This window comes from Anomalospiza imberbis, chromosome 7 (genome assembly GCF_031753505.1).
Source record: "Anomalospiza imberbis isolate Cuckoo-Finch-1a 21T00152 chromosome 7, ASM3175350v1, whole genome shotgun sequence".
Taxonomy (NCBI): domain Eukaryota; kingdom Metazoa; phylum Chordata; class Aves; order Passeriformes; family Viduidae; genus Anomalospiza; species Anomalospiza imberbis.
In genome coordinates, this window is record NC_089687.1 from 16,200,982 (window position 1) to 16,224,049 (window position 23,068).

The window sequence follows — 23,068 nt, forward strand, 5'->3', positions numbered from 1 at the left end:
ACACGGCCCGGCCCGGCCCGGCGTGCGCTGCGCCACGCTGCGCACACAGCCTTGGGCTGAGTCCCTGCCACACGCACAGGGCAGGGCACCCCTGTGCGCACCCCGGTGCACACCCCAATGTACACTGCAGTGCGCCCCCCAGTTTACACCCTACTTTACAGCCCACTGGGCACCCGCACGCACCCCAATGTGCACCCCCACTCCACAGCCCCATGCGCACCCCGCGCACCCCAATTTACCCCGCCTCAGCCCCGCCCCTGCAGAGGCCCCGCCCCGGGCCCGGGGCCCCGCCCCCGGCGCGCGGTGACGGCGCGGTGACGTCAGCGGAGCTGTCCGCTCAGCACCGCGCGGCGGCCGCGCCGCCACCATGCGCGGGGTCCGCGGCCGGGAGCGCCGGGAGCGCCGGGAGCGCCGGGCGCCGCGGGGCCGCCGCCGCTGCCGCGCCGGGAGCGCAGGTGGGAGCGGGCGGACCGGCAAGGGGGGGGCAGCACGAGGGAATCCGGCAGGCGGGTGACGCGCCGGACCCCTCGGGGGAAGGGCTGGGGCACCTGGTTCCCGATCCTTCCGTCGTCCGAGGAAGCGAGCGCGGAACCTCGTATGGGCGTGCGGGGGACCGGGCGTAGCGCCCCCGGGACCCCCGCCCCGAACAAAGAGAGGGGCGGAGCGGCCCCGCGCCCCGGCGGCCTTTGCGGCCGTCGCTCGGCAACGCCGCGCCCGGCCCGGGGCCCGGCGGGTGCAGCGGGGCCCGGCCGGGGGGCGGCGATGGGGGCGCCGCGGCGGGGCCGCGGCCCGGGCGCTGCTCCCGGCCCCCGCCGCGCCGTGGCCTGCGGGCAGGGGAGGGGGTTCGGGGGCCCGGGGCGGGCGGCAGCAGGTGGGTAGGTCCCGGCGCCAATGAGCAGGCGCTGGGCTCCCCTAGCAACAGTGCCCGCGCCAATGGGCGCCGCGAGCCGCCCGCACCGCTGCCCGCAGCCCTGCCCGGCATCCCGTGTAGTCCCATGCCATCCCCACACCGGCCGGCCAGCCGTTCCATGCCGTGTCCTCGGTCCCCTGGGCCGGTAGAGCCCTGCTCTCACTCCACACACCATCGCCCATCCCCAGCAGGGCCGGAGCGTCGCTCCTGGGCTCTGCGGGTAAAGTCCAATCCTGCTTAGCTTCCCCCCGCGGGCTCGAGTAGGGGCCCAGCGCTTGGCTGCCCACTCCCTACCCGCCTGCTTCCTTGGGATTAGGCTGTGTGCTCGGCTTCCCCACGGGGATTTGCCGTGGCTGGTGTTGCCTTCCCCAGCCAAAGGGAGGAAGGAGGTTGTCGGCAAGGGATGGGATGCCAGTGGAGCCCGTCTGGGCAGCAGCAAGGTGCTGGGCAACAGGAAGCCGTGCCTGCAGCCTTTGCCCTCTTCTCAGCTCCTTCCCAGAGCGCTGTTTTTGTGAGCTGTCCTGAACTGGCCGCATAAACTTGGCACTTGGCAGGAGTGATGCTGGCCTGGGGACAATTTGTGACAATAAACCCATTCTAAACCAACTGAGCCTATAAAGGGACTAGGGGAGTGAAGGGGTGATGGAACTGGCTCCAGGTGGGAGCAGACAGACGGATGCTGTAATTAGGTTTAAACTGAAGCTGGATCAGACTTTGCTGGGGATTATGACCCCTCCATCTGTGTAGACGCTGCAGGGGGCCCAGTAACTGTTTGCTCAGCATAGCCACAGCATTACAGGTGAGCCCTTGGGTAAGGGGCAGTGCCAGCTACAGCTGGTGCCCTTCCAGCCCCATGGATTGGCATGGGAGGGCTGGATCTAGTGTGAAGGCCCGATATGTTTTTACAAGGACAGTGGGAGCTGGAGCAGAGATGAAAAATAGCCAGAAATATGATTAGAGGATTGGAGAAAATGCCTTGGAGCACAAGCTTAAAGAGCTCAATCTGTTTAGCCTATAAAAATAGAAGACTGAGGGGTGACTTAATTACTGAGCATAATTACTTCACAGGCAGAAAATACCAAGTTGTGGAAGTCTTCTGTTAATCGAACAGGGAAAGGGTGCCGGAGAGGCATGGGCAGGAAATTGAAGCCACAGACAAATTATTAAGCGACACAACGTTCCCAGGGATTCAGGCAGACTCTCTGGGGACAGCACATCCCTTCAGCCACACGTTGGGTGACAGTCCGCACCCCCACTGATAAGGCTGTTCCCCCATTCCCTCCCTTCCTACCCACATAGTGGGGGGACAGAGCAGGATTTCTGGTAGCCAGGTGCTGAGTGGTGGGATCGCTGCCAGGCATGTGCCACCAGTTCCTTCATTCTCCTTGTCTCTCTCCCACCAGGTGGGGCGAGTGCCGGGACACAGTTCTGCCGGCGGGCTATGAGGCAGGAGTGGAGATTTTGATGCCTCTCCCAGGAGTCCCCAGAGCCATGACTGCAACTGTGCAGACGCTGCGGTTCAAGCTGCTGCCGCACGAGCCAGGCCAGGAGTGGGGACACAACTGCCAGCAGGAAATTGAGCGTCGCTACCAGGTGGTGCCCTCAGTGGTGTGCGCCATGTGCTGCCTTTTTGGCATCATCTACTGCTTCTTCGGTGAGCCAGGCCAGCCCGGCTGCTGGTGGGGCAAGTGGGGAGGAGAGCAGAGGGGAGCTAGAGGGTGCTGGCCATCCATTCCCTGACTGTGGTGGTCTCTCCACAGGCTACCGCTGCTTCAAGGCTGTCATGTTTCTGACGGGGCTGATGTTCGGCTCTATCATCATCTTCATGCTGTGCTACAAGGAGCGGGTGCTGGACACACAGCTGAGCGTGGAGGCCTCAGTGGGCATTGGGCTGGGCATTGGAGTCTTGTGCGGGCTGGTCACCATGCTGGTGCGCAGCGTTGGCCTCTTCATGGTGGGGCTGCTCCTGGGGCTGCTGCTGGCGGTGGCCACGCTGGTGGTGATGGAGCAATTTTACCACCCACCAACGGTGTGGATCCCCATCGCACTGCTCTTGGGCGTGGGGATGCTCTTTGCTGTCCTCACACTGCAGTGGCAGCGCTTCTTCACCACCCTCTCCACCGCCGTCTTCGGCAGCGCCATCATGACCGTCACTGTCGACTACTTCATCGAGCTCTTCCTCCTGGTGCAGTACATCTATGAGCGCATCAAGGTGGCCCCTGCTCGCCCTGTGTGCTGGTACAGCTGGGTCATCCTGGGCATCTGGCCGCTCCTCACCACACTGGGTGTCCTGGTCCAGTGGAAGGTCACAGCTGAGGGCTACTCCCATACAGAAGGTGTGTGGGAGTGGGCCAGATGGGCATGGTATAGGGTGAGTGTAGGAACTGGGAACATGGGGACTGGGACTGGGGTGGATGTTTCCAGCATGTGGCTCACAAGGACAGATACGGGGTTCAGGACTCTGTGGCGGCACACCACCCAAGGGAGACCTGGTTGCACAAAGTTGGTGCTGGTTTGGCTGCGGGGATCGTTTGGATGTGCTCTCCTGTGCTCACAGGCTGCTTTGCTCCACAGTGATCATCAGCCGGCAGCAGCGCCGCGTGCAACTGATGCGCATCAAGCAGCGGGAAGACCGAAAGGAGAAGAAGAAGAAGCGGAGACCCCACCACCCACCACCCCACCAGCACAAAGCCCACCCCCCCGAGCCTGCTTACCGCCGCAAGCCCAACCCTGTGCGCCGCTTTGATGGGGACGTGCTCTCCCCCGTGAGTCCCGCAGCCAGGGTAGAGATCTCCCCCAGTCTCCAGAGTCATTCCTTCCCCGTATCGGTGGGCTGGGGCATGGAGAGGTGCCCAGGCACCAGCTAACATCTGAGCTCCTCGAGGGATGAGACTGGGGTGTCCCAGGGACTGAGCAACTCAAGTTGGAATGGGCCATTCCTACCATGGAGCGCTTCAGCCTTTGCAAGCAAATGAAAACTGCTGGCCAAGAGCACTGTTGGCATAGCAGAAATAAGCAATAGGCAAGGTGCAAAATGCCCAGGGGAGGGATAAGGCTGTGCTCCCTGCTGTGGCCAGTCACTGGAGGGCCCGAGTGCTGGGGATTTCACTGGGCTGTTTTTTTGGCGGGGGGGGCAGGGAGGAGCTGCAGCAGCATTTAGGGTGGGGTGGAGTGGTCCAGGAGCAGAGCCCCCCTCACTTTCTGTTCCTCTCTCACAGAGCTACATCCAGAGTTTCCGAGAGCGGCAGACAGGACCATCGCTGAACAGTCTCATCGCCAGCTCCCATGCCGTGGTGGACGTGGACTATGACTGCAGCTCCACCGTGCCCCTCACCTCGGGCTCTGGCCCTGCTGTGAGGGTATAAGCCAACCCAGTGACCTCGAGCAACACCAGCACCCCAGCCTGCTCTGACAGAACCTCTGAGACAGGCAGGGCTTTGCCCTCGGCTCCAAGTGGCCACGTGGGGCTTGGGGCTGCAGATGGAAACCCTTTTGGAGACACATGGGACTTGTCTGGGGAAGCCCCAGCTGCCAGTTGGGCCCAAAGGTGCTGGGGAAGCCCTTTGGCAGGGACTCAGCCCAAGGACCAGAACCCATGGACGTGCAGTGCAGGTGGCTCTGCTGGGGTGGTGGGTCCCTGAGCCCCCACTGCTGTGCATTACCCTGTGGCCCAGGCACGCTCATCCTGCATTCTAACGTTTCCCCATATTTGAGTCCCCCCCTTCCCAGGAGCAGCTCCCCACCCTACTGCACCCCAGCAACTCCCCAAGTGCCTGTCCCCTATGTTCCTTCCTCAAAGAACAGGTCCCATGGCCCTTTTCCCAGCAGGGAATCCCCTGAGCATGTGAGCCCTGTCCCACTCTGTCCCCAAGAGCAGCTCCCAGGCAGTGCTTCCCAAAACCTGCCTCCTCAGAAGATCCTCCTGCCCTAGCCACCCTCCCTACACCCCAGAGCAGCTTGCCACTCCTTTTCCCCCAAGCTGGACCGGGGTGGTCCTGGGGCAGAGACTGCCACGGCCAGGTGGTTACCAAGGTGATGCTGGCAATCGGTGCCTGTCCAGCAAGAGCTGCGCTGGCAAGGTGCATCCCCCACAAAATGTTTTGATGGGAGACAGGACATTGGCTCCAGCCTTTGGGCAAAGGCTGGGCTGCCTCAGGGATGCGGGGACCCCTGCAGCATCAGAGACCGTCGCTGTTTTGCTGGCGACTGGATTTTTATAGTGGCCGGGGGACCCTGGGGCAGGGCAGGGCAGGAGCCCCTGCCCAGAGCACTGCTGCGGGCAGAGGCTCACGCCTTGTATATATTTCTCTTGCTGTGATTTGTATTAACTTATTACGGAGTGAGCCAGAATTTCCCCATGGCCAGGCAGGCAGGATGGTGGTGAGACTGGATGGGGGAGCCCTCTGCTTTGGGAGCCCCACCAGCCCAGCCCAGCTGGCCCCGCTGCCCCAGGAACTGCATGTTTCTGCCAGGCACCCCCTTCCTGCAGCGTTGTGCTGCCATCCCCCTTTTCAGTCTCTTTTGTAAATGTGCCAAACGCTGTTGAGGCCTCAGCCACACAGTAAAGAGCCTTTCGGAGTCTGGCGTGCAAAGCCAAGGACTGGGGGGGGGGCAGGGGTGCGGGGGGCCCAGAGGGCTGGGCTTCCAGGGATGCAGGATGTAGAGTGGTGCCACCACCTTTTCTCTTAACGGGATGCCAGCTCGCTGGTGTGGAAGAAAAAAAGGCTGTTTAATGCAGAACCCTGAGGCTGGAGCAGGCTGGGGATGGTGTCCATGTGTCTGTCCATGCCAGGGGTAGCATGACCCCATCTCTCAGCAGTGGCATCCGTGCGTCTGCATGCAGGCCCCGAGAATTGTATCCTGGCTTCTAGCTCCCTGTGGGAACAACGGGAGTCAGAGTGAGTTGGGGCATTGCCAGAGCAGCTGGGGCACCCAAAAGGCATATCCCAGACAAGAAGGAGCAGACCCCTGACCAACCTGCTCCCTCCAGCCCAGCGCTCAGACTCTTGCAAGCAATGAGGGACAGGGACACGGGTTCCGGTGTCCCTTTACTGCAAGGCAAAGCAGCACTGGCAGCTGCCAATGGTGCCCCTCTAGTGCCCACTCACCCTCCACAAGGAGCCGGGCAGTGGAGCGATCATCGAAGGCGTCACAGGTGTACGAGTCCTCGTCCTCAGGGCCCACGCGGTGAATGATGAGTGTGCGGTAGCAGTCCAGATTGCAGATCTCGTACTTGTCACCAGCAAAGATCTCGGTGTCTCCACGGAGCCAGCGCACCCGGCCCCGGGCGTGGGACACGGTGCACTCCAGTGTCGCCTTGTGCCTCGCTAGCACCGTCTTGTCCCGCAGTGGCTTCACAATCCGGATTGGCAGTGCTGGTAGGTGGGGGCAAGGCATCAGCATCGTGGGGTGAGCAGGCTTCCATGGGGACACCGCAAGCTGACCTGGTACACCCCAGCCCTGGTGCTGGAGCCCAGCCAGACCTCGCAGCCCGCACTGCTACCTTCCACCTGCAGACTGGCCTCTGAGATGACTGTCCTGGCTGTGAAGCGGATGAGTCCCTTGTCCTCAGGGCACACACCACAGAACAGCAGGAAATGCCGGGTCCCTGGGGAGGGAGAGGCTGGCTCAAGGCAACAGCAATGCACACCCATAGTAAGCAGGGGGGCAGGGACCCCCCTTTGTCTACACAAACTCCCCTCGCTTGAATTTGCCCTATCCCAGCCCCAAACCAGGTGTGGAACCACCTGCATCCCCACCTTCTTGCCGTATCTTCACTGTGCTGGAGACCTTGATTTTCTCCCCGTCCCGAAACCACTCGCCCTTCACATCCCCATGTGACACCTCACAGGTGAAGACTGCATTGTCACCCTCCTGCACCTGGACGTCCTGCAGCTCCTGCACGATGTGGACCTGGCGCTCTGCAGGTAAATGGACAGGGTGCCAGGGCAGCCAAGGATGAGGGGAGCAGGCAGTGTAGGGTTTAGGGGTGCACACACTGCTGGGAGCTGGGTGACCGTACCCTGGACATGCAGCATGGCAGAGGCCTGGCAGTCACCTGCATCGCAGGTGTAGCTGCCGGTGTCGGTCAGCTCGCAGCGGCTCAGCTGCAGGATGCGGCGCCGTCCCGCTGAGTAGATGCGGCAGTTGGGCCCTGGCCGCAGCTCCTGCCCATCCTGCACAGAAGCAAACAGGCAGCACCCCACTGCTTTGGCCCCTCTGCCCTGTCTGCAGCCCTGGCAGAGAGGGCAGCAGCCAGGGAACAAAACAAGGAGGAGGACATGGCCAGGCGCTGCTGGAGGGGGTTAGGGTGAATCCTCACCTTGAACCATTTCACCTCTGCATTGGGGCGAGACAGCTCACACTCAAAGCTGGCAACTCCCGTCTCTGGGACCCCCAGGTCTCGTGGGACCCTCACCATGGTGACTGGAGGCTCTGAGGAGGCAGGACACAGGTCAGGAAGGCTTGATAGGAAAAAGGCATGGACTTATTGCTGCAGGGAAGAGTAGCTGTGGCTGGGGCATTTCAGCATGGGGTGAGAATGGCACCACCCATGGGCAAGCACTCATCAGTGGTGTTCCAGCTGGCTCTGGACCCTGGCTGGGTGTCCCCACTGCTCAGCTCACATCTCCTCCCTGAGGACAGGGGACACTTGCCAGCACACTATCACCCCTGTCCAAGACAGGGGAACACACGTGCCGAGGGTGGCCCAGCTCAGCCTCGGTGTCTCCCGGTACAGAACAGCTGCAGGTCAGACAGCACCAGTGCCACACACCCCTCAGCCTGCCCCAAGGACCGTACCCCGCACACGCAGGTGGGCACTGCAGCGCAGAGTGTCAGCAGTGAAGGTGACGGTGCCTGAGTCTTCCAGTGCAAGCCTTTCCAGTGTCAGGCTGTGCCTGCAGCCTGTGGCACTGATCCGGCACGTGCTGCTGGGCTTCACCCGGATGCCATCCCATGTCCAGACCCCGGTCACGCCAGGGTGAGACAGTTCCAGGTGAAAGGTGGCTGTCTCCTTCTCAAAGGTCTCCACATCTGCCATTGGTGTCCGAATCGACACCTTCCGGGCTGTGAGGGACCCATGTCTGTGAGCAGGTGTCTGCTCCACCGCAGAGCCCCTGGCTTCCCAGTCTGTACTTGCTGGAGTGTTCATCTAAATCCAGTTGTTTGTACCGGACTCCCACCCCTGCCCACGCACCCACCTCTCTGAGCACCCCTTCCAGCCAAGTACTAGCTCTGCCCACATGCTCCCATTGCAGCAGTTGGGTGCCGTCCCTGTCCCCATCCACAGCCCCGCTGCCTTCCATCCCCAACCCCAGCCTGGTACTCACGCTCCACGTGGAGCTTGGCCTGCGTGCGGTCATGCAGGCTCTCGCAGCGGTAGGTGCCGCGGTCAGCAGGGCCAAGGCAGCAGATGGTGAGGGTGCGCCGGCACCCCGACTCCTGCAGCAGGTACTTGCTGCCCGGCTGAAGGAGGATGCCCTGCTTCAGCCACTGCACCTCGGCAGCCTCGTGGCTCACCTCTACCTCCAGGCACACGTCCCCCTGCTCCTCTGCCACCACATCCTGCAGCTTCCGCACAAACAGCACCTCTGCCTCTGCATGGCCCGTGTGCTGGGTCAGCAGCCGGCCCCAGGGCTGTGTCTTGGGCAGTGCCCCAGCTTTCTCCTTCCCCCTCACCTTGTACACTCAGCCGAGCTGTGCTCACCAGCCCCTCGGCATTGGCTGTCACAGTGCCTGCATCACCTGTCTGGCACTGCCGGAGGGTGAGGCTATGGCACAGCCCATTCCTTGACACCAGCAGGCGCTCACTGGGGACCACGGGCTGGCCATTCAGCTGCCATGTCACAGCCACATCTTCGGGGGATACCAGGCACTTGAAGGTGGCATCCTCCCCCTCCAGCACTGTCAGGCTGTGCAGCTCCACGATGATCTCCACCACCCTAGGGACTACAGCCAGGTTGTCAGGGCACAGCAAAAGGGACCTCCTGTCATGTAGAGATGCTGAGCATCCCTGCAATCCTGACATCACCGGGCCAGCATCCCCACCACCCCCACGGAACAGGATTCCCCCAGGTGGTGGGGAAGCCTTGGGCTCACCCTGCACCGTCAGCGTCGCCAGGGTCTGGTCGTCGTTGGTCTCGCAGCAGTACTCGCCGGCATCCCCGGGCTCCACGCGGCTCAGCACCAGCGACCGCTCCCGTCCCTCTGCCGTCATCTGCCGGCGGGGGCCAGGCGCCAGCACCCGCCCGTCCTTCCGCCACACCACGTCGCCCCGCGCCTTACAAAGCTCGCACCACAGCACCACCCGCTCACCCTGCCGCGCTCGCACGTCCGACAGCCCACGCAGGAACTTCACCCGCAGCTCTGCACAGTCAACCCCCCCCATATCAGCACCCGCTGCCACTGCAGGGGGATCCCCGGGCACCCCCACTGCCCCCCTGCCACCCACCTCGGACGTTCACGTCGAACTGCATCTGGTCGTGGGGTGAGAGGCAGGTGTAGGTGCCAGCGTCCTCCATGGCCACATTGTGGATGATGAGGCTGTGCACGCGGCCGTCCCGACGCAGCTCGCAGCGCTCGCCGGCCACTGCCGCCTGCTGCGGGCCCAGCCAGGTGACATCAGATCGCTCCGTGGAGGTGACGGCAGAAAGCACAGCACTGCCGCCCTCCAGCACCAGCAGCTTCTCCTGCTCCTCCCGTTTGTTCACGAACAGCACGGGTGCCTCTGCCGGAGGAGCACTGGGCTCAGCTGTGGCCCTGTCAGTGGCACCAGCATGGGATGGGGGTGCCAAGTATCCCGGCGTGAGGCAGGATGAGAGTGCTCCTGCCCCTGGCGTGGGCGAGGGACACCTCCCGGCTCACCTTTCACGTGTAGTGTGAAATGCACCTCATCATCACCGGCGTCGCAGAGGAAGATGCCACCATCACCCAGCTCTGCTTGCCTGATGGTGAGGCTGCGTGTGGGACCCTCGCTGCACACCAGGAGCCGCCCACCTGAGCACAGCGTCCGCCCATCCTTCTGCCACTGCACTGCCGCTGTCTCCGGGGACAGCCGAGCCACCAGTGTCACACTGTCCCCCTCCTGCACCTCCAGCGGGCTCTGCGCCTCCTCCTTGTTGACAATGCACACAGGCCGGGCTGAGGGGCGCAGGGGACAAGGCAGGGTTCAGGGATGTCCCTACAATGTGGGGCAGTGCAGGGATAGGACTGCTTCAAGTGGAGAGGTGATCCCTCAGTGAGTCACTGTGGGGCAGAAGGGCTGTGGGGCTGGCTGGGGGTCATGGTGGGACTAGACAGGGGTCCCAGAGAGGCAGGCATGCAGGATAGAGAGGTCTGGCAGCTCAGGGTTCACTCAGGGAAGGGGCAGCAGCAGAGCCCATCACTCCCGCATCACTCCCTGTACAGGCAGCACAGCTGCCATGTTGGCACCATTAATTTCAATGTACCCCCCCATCCAGAACACCTTGCTGAGGAGTCAGGACACCCGCCTGCAACAGGCCCCCTCCCACCCTGCACAGCCCTCCATCTCTGGCTGATAAGGGTCCAGGCTGAGCTCAGCCTTTGGCAGCCAAAGCAGGAGGAGCGGCGCCTGGGAGCCAGCCAAGGCTAAATTTAAACCGCCCCTGGCTGGGGGAGGCAGCAGGGACATGTCTCGCCACGACCCTGACATGTCTCTTTCTGACCAACGGCTCCTGTAGGGCTGGGGACAGGGCTCCCACCCTTCCCTGCCATGCTGCCACCCTATCCTCTGCATCAGCAGGGTGACAGAGGCTTCCCCTCCCCTTGTGTCTGTGGCATGATCCCACCATTCTGGGGGTCCCTGAGGTTCTGAGACAGCTCACCCGACACCTCCACATTTGTCACCATGCGGTCGCTGGCAGCATCACAGATGTAGCACCCTGCATCGCTGGGCTGTGCCCCACTGATGGTGAGCTGTCGCAGCACCCCACGGGCCTCCACCTGCACCCGTTCACCTGGATGCACCTCCTGGCCGTTCCGGAGCCAGCGCACAATGGCGTCGGGCCGAGAGATCTCACAAGCCAGCACCAGGTCTTCCCCGGCCACCAGGCAGCGATGTACCATGGTGCCTGTGCTGCCCACAATGGTCACCGGTGGCTCTGGGACTGGAGAGATGGGCTGTCACCACAAAAGCAGCCTGTGCCAGGTATCACAATGGCCAGACCCTGTCCAGACTCCTCTGGCTGCAGCTGAGCAGCACAGGGGTTTCCACAGGGCCACCACACAGATGCAGCCCACTCCCCATGTGCCCCTCACCAGCCTCCCTGTGCTTACTGCCACCCAGCCCAGCCTCACACCACCCTGGCAGCAGCCACAGACCCACCTCACTCCTGTCCCCCTGGCCATCCCCATCAGGACCTCCTGCTCACCTTCTACAGTGATGAAGAAGACGATACTGTCATCACCAGTGTCACAGAGATACTCCCCAGCATCCTTGCCCGTAGCGCCCAGGATCACGAGGGATCTGCGCACCCCGTCCTCCTCCAGCCGCACACGCCCCGTGTCCTGCAGTTTCTCCCCATCCTTGTACCACTTCACCTCCCCATGGGTGTGCGAGAGGTGCACCTCCAGCACCAGGTCCTCCATGGCCTGGCAACGCCGGTGGGTCAGCAGGACATCCTTCTCCAGGATCCTGACCAGCGAATCTGCAGCATCCAGCACCAACAGAGCTGAGGTCTCTGGGGTTTGTGCACCCAGTGCCCCACACCAGGGTCTTCCCTACCCTCATGCTCACCCAACACTTGGACGGTGAAAGTCACTGTGTCACTGGCGGTGTCACATGTGTATTTTCCAGAGTGCTCAGCTTGGGCAGCAGGGATGAGCAGCCGGCGATGGACACCCTCCTCCTCCAGGACCAGGCTGCCCCCAGCCTCGAGCCTGACACCCTCCTTTGCCCAGCACACGGGTGTATCCGCACGCGACAGCTCACAGCAAAGTGTCACCGTCTCCCCCAGGGACACAGTCATGACAGGGACAGGTCTGCAGGGCTGCAGGATCCTCACCGGAGGCTCTGCAGGTATGGCACATCTGTGATACAAAGCAGCGCAGGGACAACACAGCCCTGGGCACTCCTCTGCTGCCAGCTCCAGGTAAGCTCCTGTGCTGGGTGGCCCAGTGGATGGGCATCCACTGGTGGCCAGAACCACATCAGCACCTCCACTGACCTGACACCTTGACATCGAAGGAGATGGCCTCATCCTTGGTCTCACAGATGTACTCGCCCGCATCCTCTGCACTGCTCTTGGGGATGAAGAGACAGCGCCAGGCCCCCTCGACCAGCAGCAGCAGGTTATCAGTCTCGTCCACCTCCAACCCATCCTTGAACCAGTGCACTGGAGCATCCGGCACAGAGAGCTCGCACCGCAGTTCCACGCACCCTGGTGCCTGAACCAGCAGCTCCAGTGAGCGCTGTGGGGGCTGCAGGATCCTCACTGGTGGCTCTGTTGGGGACGTAGAGGAAGAGTGTGAGACCTGCTCGCTGCTTTGCTCCTGGCTCTGCTGTGTCTATTTACTGTCACCTGTGTCCCTGTCCCCATGGGGTTGTATGGAAGCTACATCCTCTCACCCCAGTACCAAGAGGTCAGAACTGCTCAGGGGCAGGGGCAGCGGGCACAGAGATGCGACTGCATGCCCTCCTTCACAATGCCGAGGGCAGGGAGCAGGGCTGGGGACCCCAGAGCACAGAGCTGGGGCAGTGCTGCCCTTTTCAGGATATCCCTGCTGTGCCACCAACCTTCCACCAAGATGGAGTAGGAGACAGATGCATCGCTGGCACTGCAGACGAACTCCCCTGTGTCTTGCATCCGGGCACAGGGCAGCACCAGCCGGTACTGCAGCCTTTCCTGCTCCAGCACCAGGGTCTCGCCCACCTCCACTTCTTCACCATCCTTGTACCAGCGCACTGGGGACACTGGGCGGGACAGCTGGCACCACAGCTCCACGCGCTGTCCGACCACGTAGGAGTGAGAGGCCTCCTTGTTGGAACTGACGATCCTCACTGGTGCCTCTGCTGGGGACATGGCAGGGCTCAGGTGTGGTGCTGGGTGAGTCCCATGTGAGGACATGAATCCCCTGGGCAGCTCACTGCTCACGGTAACCCTGAAGCTGGCAGCATCGTCCCTGGCATGGCACGTGTACACCCCTGAGTCAGACAGTGCAGCTGCAGCAATGTGCAGCCTCTGGGAGCATTCCTCTGAGCAGATGGCCAGGACCTGTGCTGGGACCATGGCCTCGCTGTCCTTCAGCCAGTGGACAGGGGCATCTGCAGGGGACGCCTGGCACTCCAACACCAAGGGCAGCCCTGCTAGCACCTCCTGGAGCTGCTCTGCCTCCAGCACCGGGGTGAGGCAGACCTTCAGGGCTGAGAGGACCAAGACCTTGTGTCACTTGGCCTCCCATCCCACCTGCCCTGGCAGCAGCGGCCATGGATATCTCAGCCCTGCAGTGGTGGTAGCTGCAAGCTGAGGGAACAGCAGGGCTGAGGTGTGAGGTGGCATCACCCAGAGGAAGGCAGCTGGTTGTGCTCTGGAGTGTAGGGAGACAGTGTGATACAGAGCTCTGGGAGGAGACAGACCAGCTTGTATGCTCCTGACCACATCCCCTTCCAACCCAGGGGCATGGGCAAGGAACCGCTCTCAAGGAGGTGAGAGGCAGCCGAGGTGCTGAAGCCACAGTGTGAGCAAGGAGCTGGGGCAGAGGGAGAAGGGGGAGTGGGATGTAGGTGTCTGTTGTACCCACCTGCCACGGTGACTGTGTAGAAGACAGAGTCCCCACCAGCATCGCAGACAAATTCCCCTGTGTCCTGTGGCCGGGCGCAGGGCAGCACCAGCCGGCGCTGCAGCCCCTCCTGCTCCAGTACCAGGCTCTCACATGCCTCCACCTCCTCCCCGTCCTTGTACCAGTGCACTGGAGCTGCCAGGCGGGATAGCTGGCACCACAGCTCCACACGCTGTCCAGCCACATAGGTGTGGGAGGCCCCCTCATTGGAGCTGACAATCCTCACTGGCTCCTCTGTCACGGAGAGACATGGGGCTCAGCCAGGACATAAATACCAGAGCCAGTGATGGTGGCCATCACAGCCCTGTGTGGAGTGATGGCTTCACCACTTGCTGGCTTTAAGGCTGGAAGGCATCACATCATCCACATTCTACATAGCTCAAACTTCTGGAACATTGTGCCTGGGTCTCCCTCTTCTCCTCACACATTACAACCAGGAGGAGCACCAGGCTTTGAACTGGCTGTAAATTGCTGCCGTGCCCTTGCTCCCATGGTACCTGCCCTGCTTTGCCCTGTGGTGGAGCTGAAGGTTGTGGAGGGAGGATGCATAGAGGCAAGCCCCAGCACTGATAACCACTGTCTGTGGTGCCAGCACCAGCCCCTGCAGCTGCTCTTCCAGGGTGTGCCCTTCCCTCTGCCTATCTCCCCATTTCAGAGGCCACCAGGTGCCAGCCGGCACGTCTGTCATGGCTCAGCCGTGGCATTTGCTTATACTGTGGCGCAGGCATGTGGTTTGCTTGCAGCTTACCAGGACCCAGGACTCAGTTCTGGATTGCAGTCATCACTAAAATCACCATTAATTTGCCACATAAAATGTGTGCCACTGCTCACACCGCCCCTCTGAATTGAGTCAGAGCTCTAACGACAGAGGGGCTCCCAACACAAATTTTAGGTGACCAGCCCTCCTCTCTCCTGGGAGAAGTTCAGGATGCCACCTACAGCCAGCACTGCCTGCCTGGCCGTACACATTGCAGCCAGCCGTAGCTGGCCTGGACTCTGCCGTGGGTGCTCATCGAGCCCATGGCTCCATGCGGGCGCAAGGCACAGCCAGCTCTGGGGCACAATGGTGGACGAGCAGCAACCTGCCCTTCTCACAGCCCGCAGCTGCTCCATGCTGGGCGTCCGGGTGGAAGCTTCCCAGACAGTTTCCAGCTGCGATGCCCAGGCCCAGCAGCGCACCGCTGCTCCGCAGCGTGCGGGAACAGTGCGGCGCCAGTTTGCAGTGATTAACCTGCCGCACGCTGAGCCTGCATCCGCCCAGCTCCCTGATCAAACGACTGGTGGCTGCCTTTCTCCCTGGACCTGCTAAAAGCAATCACATTGCTGAAGTGCAGCTGGAGATGTTGAGCAGCACTGAAGTGAGGGGATAATGTGCCAGCCCTCAGTGGGCAGCATCGCTCTCGCCTCAGCCTCTCACTAGTTCTGAGGGAGCTCCAGTGCTCAACAGCTGACAGAAAACCCAGAGGCTGCTGGGGATGGCCGAGCTTGAGGCAGGCAGGCTACATGCCACAACAGCCCTATGGGGGATAGCTGAGATGCCTCAGGGAAACCCAAGCATGCCACAGCAGTGCTTGACTGCAGCAGCCAGCCTGGCACTTGTGCCAGAGAGGTGTCAGCCTGAGCCTCCAGGCACCCACCCCCAGCCCTGCTGGTGACATTGATGTCCAAATCCAGATTGAACCAAGACGGCCTCCCTAAGACCCTTCTGTCAAAGTGATGCAAATCTGCTCAGCCAAAAGGCTGAGCTTCAGCAGATGGTGTTCCCTCTCCCACCCTAGGGAAGCAGAGCTCTCCATGACCCACACTCCCACACAGCACACGACCTCCTGCCTCTTCCAAAGGCCCATGCTGCCTGTCCTTCCCACTGGCAATTTTGCCTTTATCTCACTAAAACCCCCTCCCTTCCTTACCCTCCCAGCAGTCACCACTCCACTGACTTCAGCATCTCTTATCACTCATCCTATCTTCACTCCTACATCCTTGGCCATCAACTTTGGCCCTTTGCCATGTGTTAACACCACAGTGAGGCTTTACCACTGTGGTCACATCACCTTTCAACTGGGCTTTAGCTCTGCCCCTGATTGCCTTCCTGTGGTTGTGGGATGTGGATTTTGGGGCCAGCAAGGGGAAGCCTTTCACTTGCTTTCAGCTTTCATTATCCTCTGCCAGCCAGTGATGCCAGCAATCACTCCACAGCCGGGGCAGCCGCCACAGTATGCTGAGCCTGCTCCCATCCAGCAAACACCACCATCGGTCTCCAGGCAACTGCTAATTTCCAGGTCAGCAATTAACACTGTCTATCAGAGCAATGACCAACTATGAGTCATCCCGTGCCAGGTGCTGGGCCCACTATTTTTAGGACCTTGCAGGAGGGCTTGGTTACTAGCCATGGCAGAAGTCCGGCAAACACCCTGGTGTGCAGGTGCTGGGTGCTCTCGTGTGCTCTAGTGTTTCAGATAGGCTGAGTGAGCTGTTCCATCTGGCAGCTGGTCTGGGTCCCACAAGGACCCCAACTGAGCAACCAACCAAACTGCTGGTGAGCACCTGGCAAAAGCATGTCTGACAAGTATCCCACCGCAGCAAGTGACAGCAATAGTGACAACAGCACACACGTTGTGGCATCCTGCACTAGCAAAGAAAGCCCCCTGAGACCCTACCAGCCCTCCTGCATCACACTCACCTGCCACAGTGATGGTGTAGAAGGCAGAGTCCCCACCAGCATCACAGACGAACTCTCCTGTGTCCTGTGTCTGAGCGCAGGGCAGCACCAGCTTGCACCGTGGCCCCTCCTGCTCCAGCACCAGGCTCTCACCCACCTCCACCTCCTCTCCATCCTTGTACCAGTGCACTGTGGCTGTTGGGTGGGATAGCTGGCACCACAGCTCCACACGCTGTCCCACCATGTAGGTGTGGGGAGCTTCCTCATTGGAGCTGATGATCCTCACCGGCACCTCTGCCAGGGATAATGTGGGCCTCAGCATGACTGGCTGCAGCTTTCAGCCGCATGATGGGGGCAAGAAGCATGGCAGGTGCACTATCAGGAGGTAGTGGCCAGGCTCCCACACACAGTCCCCAGCTCACCGGTCACGGTGACCACAAAGCTCACGGCATCATCCCCAGCGTCACAGGTGTACACAGCAGTGTCTGAGGGACATGCTGAGCGGAGCAGCAGCCTCCGCACGCAGCCTTCTGCCTGCACTGCGATAACGTCATCCAGCGGCACGGCCTTGCCATCCTTCAGCCAGCAGACAGGGGCATCTGGGGTGGACACCTGGCATTCTAGCAGCACAGGCATCCCTGCTGGCACTTTTCGGAGCCGTTCAGCCTCAGGCACTGGGGCAATGTGGACCTGTGGGGCTGAGAGACATTGAGGACCAGTGAGAAGCATCCTTCAGCATGACAGCCCCTGCTGCTGGGGTCCTGGTAGGATCCCAGGGTGAGTGCCCTGATCACCTTGCACATGCAGGATAGCTGAGTCCCGCACACCACCGGACACAAAGGTGACCTGGGCCCCACTGTCAACCAGTCGTGCTCCTCGGATCAGCAGCGAGTGTTCCATCCCATGGCGCTGTACACTGCACCGGCCGCCTGCATCCTCCTCCTCACCCAGCCTGGCACCGTTGAGGAACCAGGATCCTTGTACTGCAGCTGACAGCTCCAGGGAGAACTGTGCATCCTCACCATCCCTCACCCACGTGTCCTGCAGACCCCTCTCCAGACGAGCTGCTGGGGCTAGAGCACAGTCGGACTGAGCCCCAGTGGCACTGACTACCAGCACACTGTGTGTGGCACAACATCCCAGCTTTTGCCTGTCTCCTCACCAAGATGCACAGAGCCAGGGAACTCCACAGGGCTGCTCCTGCCATGCTTGTTGGCGGCAGAGACACGGAAGCGGTAGTCGGCCTCGCGAGGCACACTGTCACCCAGCACCCGCACGCAGCTGGGCAGGTCGGTGGCAAGGCACTGCACCCACTCCCCTCCCTCTGCCTCCCGACGCTCCAGCAGGTAGTGGCTGGCGGGGCGGAGGTGGGAGTCAGGCGCAGGACACCAAGTCAGCAGAGCCGTGTTAGTCTCCACCACGCTCATCTCAGCTGCCACTGGTGCACTCGGAGGGTCGTGCTTCACACCTGCAAGTTACAGCCCAGGTTGCCTGCTTGGGGATGGCAGTGAGGCTCTAGATGGGGTGATAGAAGTGTTAAATGGGGATAACAGCCTGTTTCTTTGGGGATTCTCTCTCTGATGGAGAGGATGGTCTTGCTCCCATGTAGCATGCTGCTGGCTACAGGGGTTTGTGAATGCCTGTGAGGCTGGGATCCTGGAGTCCTGCTCAAAGCCCCCTTCCCATAAAACATATTGCAGCATCACACCCCCAGCATATTGGCTGCCTTTTCCATCCCCTCTTCTGTATCACCCCTCATGAACAGGCAGGAGAGAGGACACAGGACCCCTTCAAGCCTGGAGCTTACACTTGACTCGGAGCTGGGAGGATGTCTGCGACTCCCCGACAGTGAAGGAGATGATGCCCGCGTCCTGGCGGGTGACATGCACCAGCACCAGGAGGTGTGTCCTGCTGAAGCTCTTAAGCACGGTACGGGGTGACTCCCGCAGCTGTAGCCCATCCCGGCTCCAGCAGCTGCCCTCTACCACATCCCGTGTCTCCACACAGAAAACTGCATTCTCCCCCTCCATCACATCCAGCTTCCGTGGCAGCCGCTTCACAATCACCCCTATGGGAAGAGATATATGAGGGCCAGGGAGGAATTCTGGCGACCAGGATGGGCTCTTTGATGTGGGAGAGGAGGAGGAGGAGTTTGAGGAGGGGCTGCTGCCCAGCACCACCTCGGCACCAGCCGAGAGGAGGGAAGGCAAATGCAGGGGGCAGTGGGGACCCTGGCAAGGAGGGGAATAGGAAGGCAAAGCTGTGCTACTGGAGACCTGACCCACCTCGGACAGAGACCTCGGCGATGCTGCGTCCTTTGTCCTTCATCTGGCAGAGGTAGATGCCATCGTCATCGATGCGGGCATCGCGGATGGTCAGGCGCCGCACCACCCCTTGCTCCTCCATCACATACTTGTGGCTGGGCTGCAGCTCCCTGTCCTCCAGGTACCAGGAGGTGGGGATGGTCTCCAATGGCACCTGGCACTCCAACACTGCATCCTCCCGCTCTGCTACCTCCACGTCTGCCAGCTGCACCTGGAACCGCAGACGGTGCTCTGCCACAGAAAGAGACAGGGCATCCACTGTCAGCCCTTTGCTCAAGGTGAACTCAGCTCACAAAGAGCAGCAAACCCTTGTCCCTCCTTTTCCCTCTCCCTTGGCTTCCATGAGACAGACACTGTCTTGACAAGCACATCCCTCAGAGCAGGGAGGACCAGGGCACAGCCTGGGGAGACACAGGGATGCCTCCAGTATCTCAGCAGGAAGCTGTGGGGGATGCAGGAGCATGGAAGCCAGCATGCTGAAGCAGGCATCTCAGTGGAGGGGAGCAGTGGGGTGTAGGCAGGGGCTGCACCAGTTCCTGGGTAACCCCAGCCATGGGCTGTCCCCAGCTGGCTGGATGGCTCGGGGGGAATTGGGCAGCTGCCAGTGCGGACTGTTGGAGCTGTGCCCTGCAGGGCTGGCTGCCAAAATCACTCAGCACTTCCAGGGGAATTTGTCACCAAGACACTGTCCCTCTTCCCTGTTTGTGGCTGGACACCTGCAGTCATCCCAAGAAGCCACACCTCTGTTTGCAAGGAAAGAGACTCACGGAGCAGGACACAGCTCCTGGAGAAGCCCAGCATCCCCTGCTTCCAGCCCACAACTCTGTCCCGAGGAGCCTGGGGTGACCCTGGCTGCACAGGGCAGGAAGGAGCTCACTGATGCTGGGCTCTCACACAGACAAACCCCTGCCAGACAAACTTCCCTGAGTCCCCCAGAGCCCGGCCACCTCTGACACTCCTTGGACATGTTCCTACCTTTCACCTGGAGCTGCACTGCGCTAAGGGTCTGGCCAGCAGTGTTAGAAGCGGTGCACATGTATAGCCCCTGGTCCTGAGGTTTGCAGTACAGCACCTTGAGGATGAAGTAGCCCTCCCGGTCCTCGTAGATGAGATGCCTGCGGCCAGGGGCGAGGGGCTCACCATCTTTCTGCCAGATAATCTCTGGCTTGGGCTTGCCAGTAACGTAACAGCGAAACTTGGCGTGCTTCCCTGCGCTCACAGCAAATGCCTTGGCCCCTGGCACCCTGGCCGGCATGACGCCATTGGGCACCCAGGTCTCCGGTCCCATGCGCCGTCCCGCTGAGTGCCGCCGCCACCGCTGCCGCTCCGCCAGTACCTCGGGACCATCAGCAGGGGAGCCATTGGGGAGCCCATCCAGCAGTGCCTGGGGTTCAACCAGGAGCACGGCAGCAGCCAGGGCCTCCTGGGAGCCACTGCGCGCCCGGCAGACATACACTCCCCCATCCTGGGGCCGGGCACTGAACAGCTTCAGGAAGTGCCAGTCCTCTGGTTTCTGCCCCACTGCAAAGTGGCTGCTCTCAAAGAGTTCGGAGAGCTTGTGCCCATCCTTCTCCCACTCCAGCACAGGGCAGGGCTGCCCAGACACCCTGCAGGTGAACATCACGTCCTCCCCCCGGCACACCCGCATGGACGAGGGGGCAATGAGGAAGGCAGGTGCGGCACTGCCTGAGCATCCCTCCCCCTCTCGCGGTTCCGCTGGCTCTACCCTGAGCACGGTGGCAGCATAAGTCTCGCCAACGCTATTCTTGGCCCTGCAGACGTAGAGTCCACTGTCCTCGGGGGTGGCACAGGACACCAGCAGGCTGTACAGGTCCCCTTTGGACTCCATATGGAAACGGCCCGAGGGCTTGATGGTATCCTTGTCCTTTTCCCAGAGGATGCTTGGCTGGGGATCACCCATGATCTGGCAGCTCAGGACTGCATTGGTGCCACTTTGGACCGTGAAGGCACGTGGATAGGCCAGGAACCTGGGGGCTCCCCCGAACCCCTCCATCACCAACTCCCTAGGCTCACGGCAGACAGCTGGCTGGAGCAGCAGCAGGTACCATCAGCCTGGGGGGATGTACAGACAGACTAGAGTGGGGGCTCAGGCTTCATCAAAGAGATGGACCAATGTGGAGCCTCCAACCAGGGGGCACCCACACCTGGAGCAAAATCCCCATCATGGACCCCCTGCTTCAGGAGCATCACCCTCATTCGGAGCAGAGCAGCCCCACTGGATTTGCTCCAGTGTCACCCAAATCATCCCAGCCCAAGGCAATAAGAGAGGTGACAAAAGGTGGCTCTTTGCACGCCGGGGGGGCTGAGACACTTGCAGCCTATTCCCAGGGTTGCAGAGGGGACTCCAGTTCCAGAGGTGGGGGACCCCTGCCTAGACAGGGAGCATGGGCAGCTGCTTGCTGGGTGCTGGGGCTGGGGGACAGCGGAGGCAAAGGGGGCCCCGCCCGCCCCTTCCCCACCCGCCGGGCATTCACATTCCTGCAGTATCGGGTGGTGGCAGAGCCGCATTCCTGCAGCATCTGGGCCGGCTCAGCGGGCAGGTGCTGACACGGGGCTGTCACGGGCGCGAGGCCCCGGCTGGACCCGGACTGGGACCCCCTGTGCGGGGTGGCCGCCCCACAGGGCCGTGCCCTGGCGCAAAGTGGGGCTCTGGGGAAAGGGTCCCCCTTCTAGAGAGTAGTCCCACAGGCAGGATCCAGCCCTTGTGCACTCAAAACCACAGCTGGAAATCATCAACCCCAGGGGAAGAATGAAAGCCAGGGAGGTGGGTCCTGCTTTTGAAGGGCACTGCCTCCATCCCCGGCTTTGTGGGTAACCGTGCCCACGGTCAGTGACAGGAGCAGGTCAGGGTGCTCTGTGCCTCTCCCCGGTGAGTGCACCCCACCCTCTGCCCGCACCATGGCTGGGGCTGGGGCTGGGGCAGGGTCGTCTCTGACTTGCTCAGGCAGGGGGAGGGGAAACAAAAATACTTCTTGAATGTGCCAGAGGGTAAGAGAGAGCTGGTCCCCAAGGAGCGACAGGGACTGTGGCCAGCTTCTCCTCCCAGAGCCCTACCCCCGGGACAGTGCACCTATTCAGATTCATCTCTCCATCCACACACCCCTGACCCGTGGGCCACCCCGCAGCAGCTCCTTTGGACACAAAGGGACGGCTCTGATGGCTCGGCTGCACCACTGCACCCTTCAACCACTCCCTTCCCCAACCACCCTCCCTGCCCCAGGCAGCCCCCCAGCCCAGTCCCCTGCCCCACTCATGTACCTCGTTCTGCCACCTCTCCCCTGCGTCTCTCAGTGCCGGCACCCAGCTCCTGCTTCTTCCCCCAGCTCCCCTTCTGGGTGTCAGTGCGCAGGGACCAAATGTTACAAATGCCTGCAGCTGCTGTCCCCAAAAATACCCTCTGATGACACGCGGGGTTGATAAGAGTGAGCCTGCTCCGTTCTGCGCCTCGCCGAGGCTGGGCTGGCCTACCTATGTATAGCAGCCCGGCAGGAGCCACCCCAGAGAGCTGCAGGGGTGCTGCAGGCCTGGCTGTGCCTCTCTGCTGGCTCAGCCAGCAGCGAGAGACGATGTGCCCTGTGGAGAGCATGGCATGGGGTGCAGGGTGCATGGTGTGCTGCACACTGAGCTGGACACCAGACTGCAGTGAGACAGGACGTGTCACACGGGACATGCTGCATGGGGGGGATGTGCTGCACTGGATGCTGCATGAGATGCCAGGCTGTATTGGATGGGATGGGCAGGACACTGAGCTGCCAGAGGCACAGAGGGGATGTACAGGCTGCCCACCATCCACAGGGCAGGCAGGGTTAGTGGATAGGGAACACCTGGCACTGTCCCCTCAGGCAGTGGTGAGAGGAAGGGCACTGGGTCTCCTTACAGCCCATGCCTCTCCTGCAACTCCCACCCTGTGAGCCAACCCATGGCTAGACAGCCCAAACTGCACCCTAGGATCCTTCTCCTGGACCGGCTGCAGGGTCTCCAGCTGGCCTGCCTCTGTCTCATCTGTTCTTCTCCCCTCTCTCCAGCCTTCCGCAGCCCCAGGTAGAGCAGGGACCTTTTGCCATCTCTCTTGCTTCATGTCACCAGGACCTTGCCAATCACCAGACTGTCGTGGAGATGCCACAACCACCCTGCCCCTCAGCTTGCCCTTTCCAAGGCCCCATCCTCACATTTTGGCTGCCCTGGGGACTGCCACCTGCAAAATGCCTCCCCCATGCCAGAGCCTCACAGGCCTCTGATCCCCACCAGCTCCTTGCCCAGATTTCCCTGCTGTGCACAACTGCTGTCACTTCCCTCTAGCTCCCCAGAAGCCCTAGACCTTCAACTCCTCCGCCATGGGGGAGCACCTAGCATCAG

General features: G+C 61.6%; 2 protein-coding genes across 5 annotated transcripts; one reads left to right on the forward strand and one right to left on the reverse strand.

Moving 5' to 3' along the window:
* The first annotated feature begins 304 nt into the window (after positions 1-304).
* TMEM198 (transmembrane protein 198) lies at positions 305-5,488 on the forward strand. 3 transcript variants are annotated; one of them, XM_068195624.1, is made up of 5 exons: positions 305-455; positions 2,314-2,564; positions 2,671-3,246; positions 3,485-3,693; positions 4,129-5,488. In XM_068195624.1, exons 2-5 carry the CDS (start codon positions 2,375-2,377, stop codon positions 4,273-4,275), a joined length of 1,122 nt encoding a protein of 373 aa, XP_068051725.1. In that variant the 5' UTR covers positions 305-455; positions 2,314-2,374; the 3' UTR covers positions 4,276-5,488. The 3 variants fall into 3 exon arrangements, with proteins under 3 accessions (XP_068051725.1, XP_068051727.1, XP_068051726.1); XM_068195626.1 differs by having other exon boundaries at positions 306-455; positions 3,485-3,675; XM_068195625.1 differs by lacking the exon at positions 305-455 and adding an exon at positions 1,009-1,130.
* A 136-nt stretch (positions 5,489-5,624) lies between these two features.
* On the reverse strand, positions 5,625-22,190 carry OBSL1 (obscurin like cytoskeletal adaptor 1). 2 transcript variants are annotated; one of them, XM_068195620.1, is made up of 26 exons: positions 21,971-22,190; positions 19,667-20,764; positions 18,653-18,922; positions 18,175-18,435; positions 17,530-17,835; positions 17,162-17,440; positions 16,790-17,065; positions 16,389-16,661; positions 13,670-13,942; positions 12,666-12,938; positions 12,097-12,372; positions 11,667-11,942; positions 11,302-11,577; positions 10,756-11,037; positions 9,776-10,051; positions 9,363-9,638; positions 9,011-9,277; positions 8,591-8,860; positions 8,242-8,508; positions 7,712-7,978; positions 7,233-7,345; positions 6,933-7,086; positions 6,670-6,831; positions 6,414-6,518; positions 6,019-6,285; positions 5,625-5,785 (listed from the first exon to the last, which is right to left on the reverse strand). In XM_068195620.1, the coding sequence occupies exons 2-26, from the start codon at positions 20,703-20,705 to the stop codon at positions 5,778-5,780; spliced, it is 6,792 nt and encodes a 2,263-aa protein (XP_068051721.1). In that variant the 5' UTR covers positions 20,706-20,764; positions 21,971-22,190; the 3' UTR covers positions 5,625-5,777. The 2 variants fall into 2 exon arrangements, with proteins under 2 accessions (XP_068051721.1, XP_068051722.1); XM_068195621.1 differs by lacking the exon at positions 12,666-12,938 and having other exon boundaries at positions 21,971-22,189.
* Positions 22,191-23,068: the final 878 nt, after the last annotated feature.

Bases quoted from the DNA above. Each gene is read 5' to 3' on its own strand.
- TMEM198 (XM_068195624.1), top strand. From the start codon at position 2,375: ATGCCTCTCCCAGGAGTCCCCAGAGCCATGACTGCAACTGTGCAGACG. The intron at 2,565-2,670 runs GTGAGCCAGGCC...GTCTCTCCACAG, and splicing joins CATCATCTACTGCTTCTTCG to GCTACCGCTGCTTCAAGGCT. The intron at 3,247-3,484 runs GTGTGTGGGAGT...TTTGCTCCACAG, and splicing joins GGGCTACTCCCATACAGAAG to TGATCATCAGCCGGCAGCAG.
- OBSL1 (XM_068195620.1), bottom strand. From the start codon at position 20,705: ATGGAGGGGTTCGGGGGAGCCCCCAGGTTCCTGGCCTATCCACGTGCC. The intron at 7,346-7,711 runs GTACGGTCCTTG...CTGCCTCCTCAG, and splicing joins TGCCCACCTGCGTGTGCGGG to AGCCTCCAGTCACCATGGTG. The intron at 6,286-6,413 runs GTAGCAGTGCGG...CCCACCTACCAG, and splicing joins GGCCAGTCTGCAGGTGGAAG to CACTGCCAATCCGGATTGTG.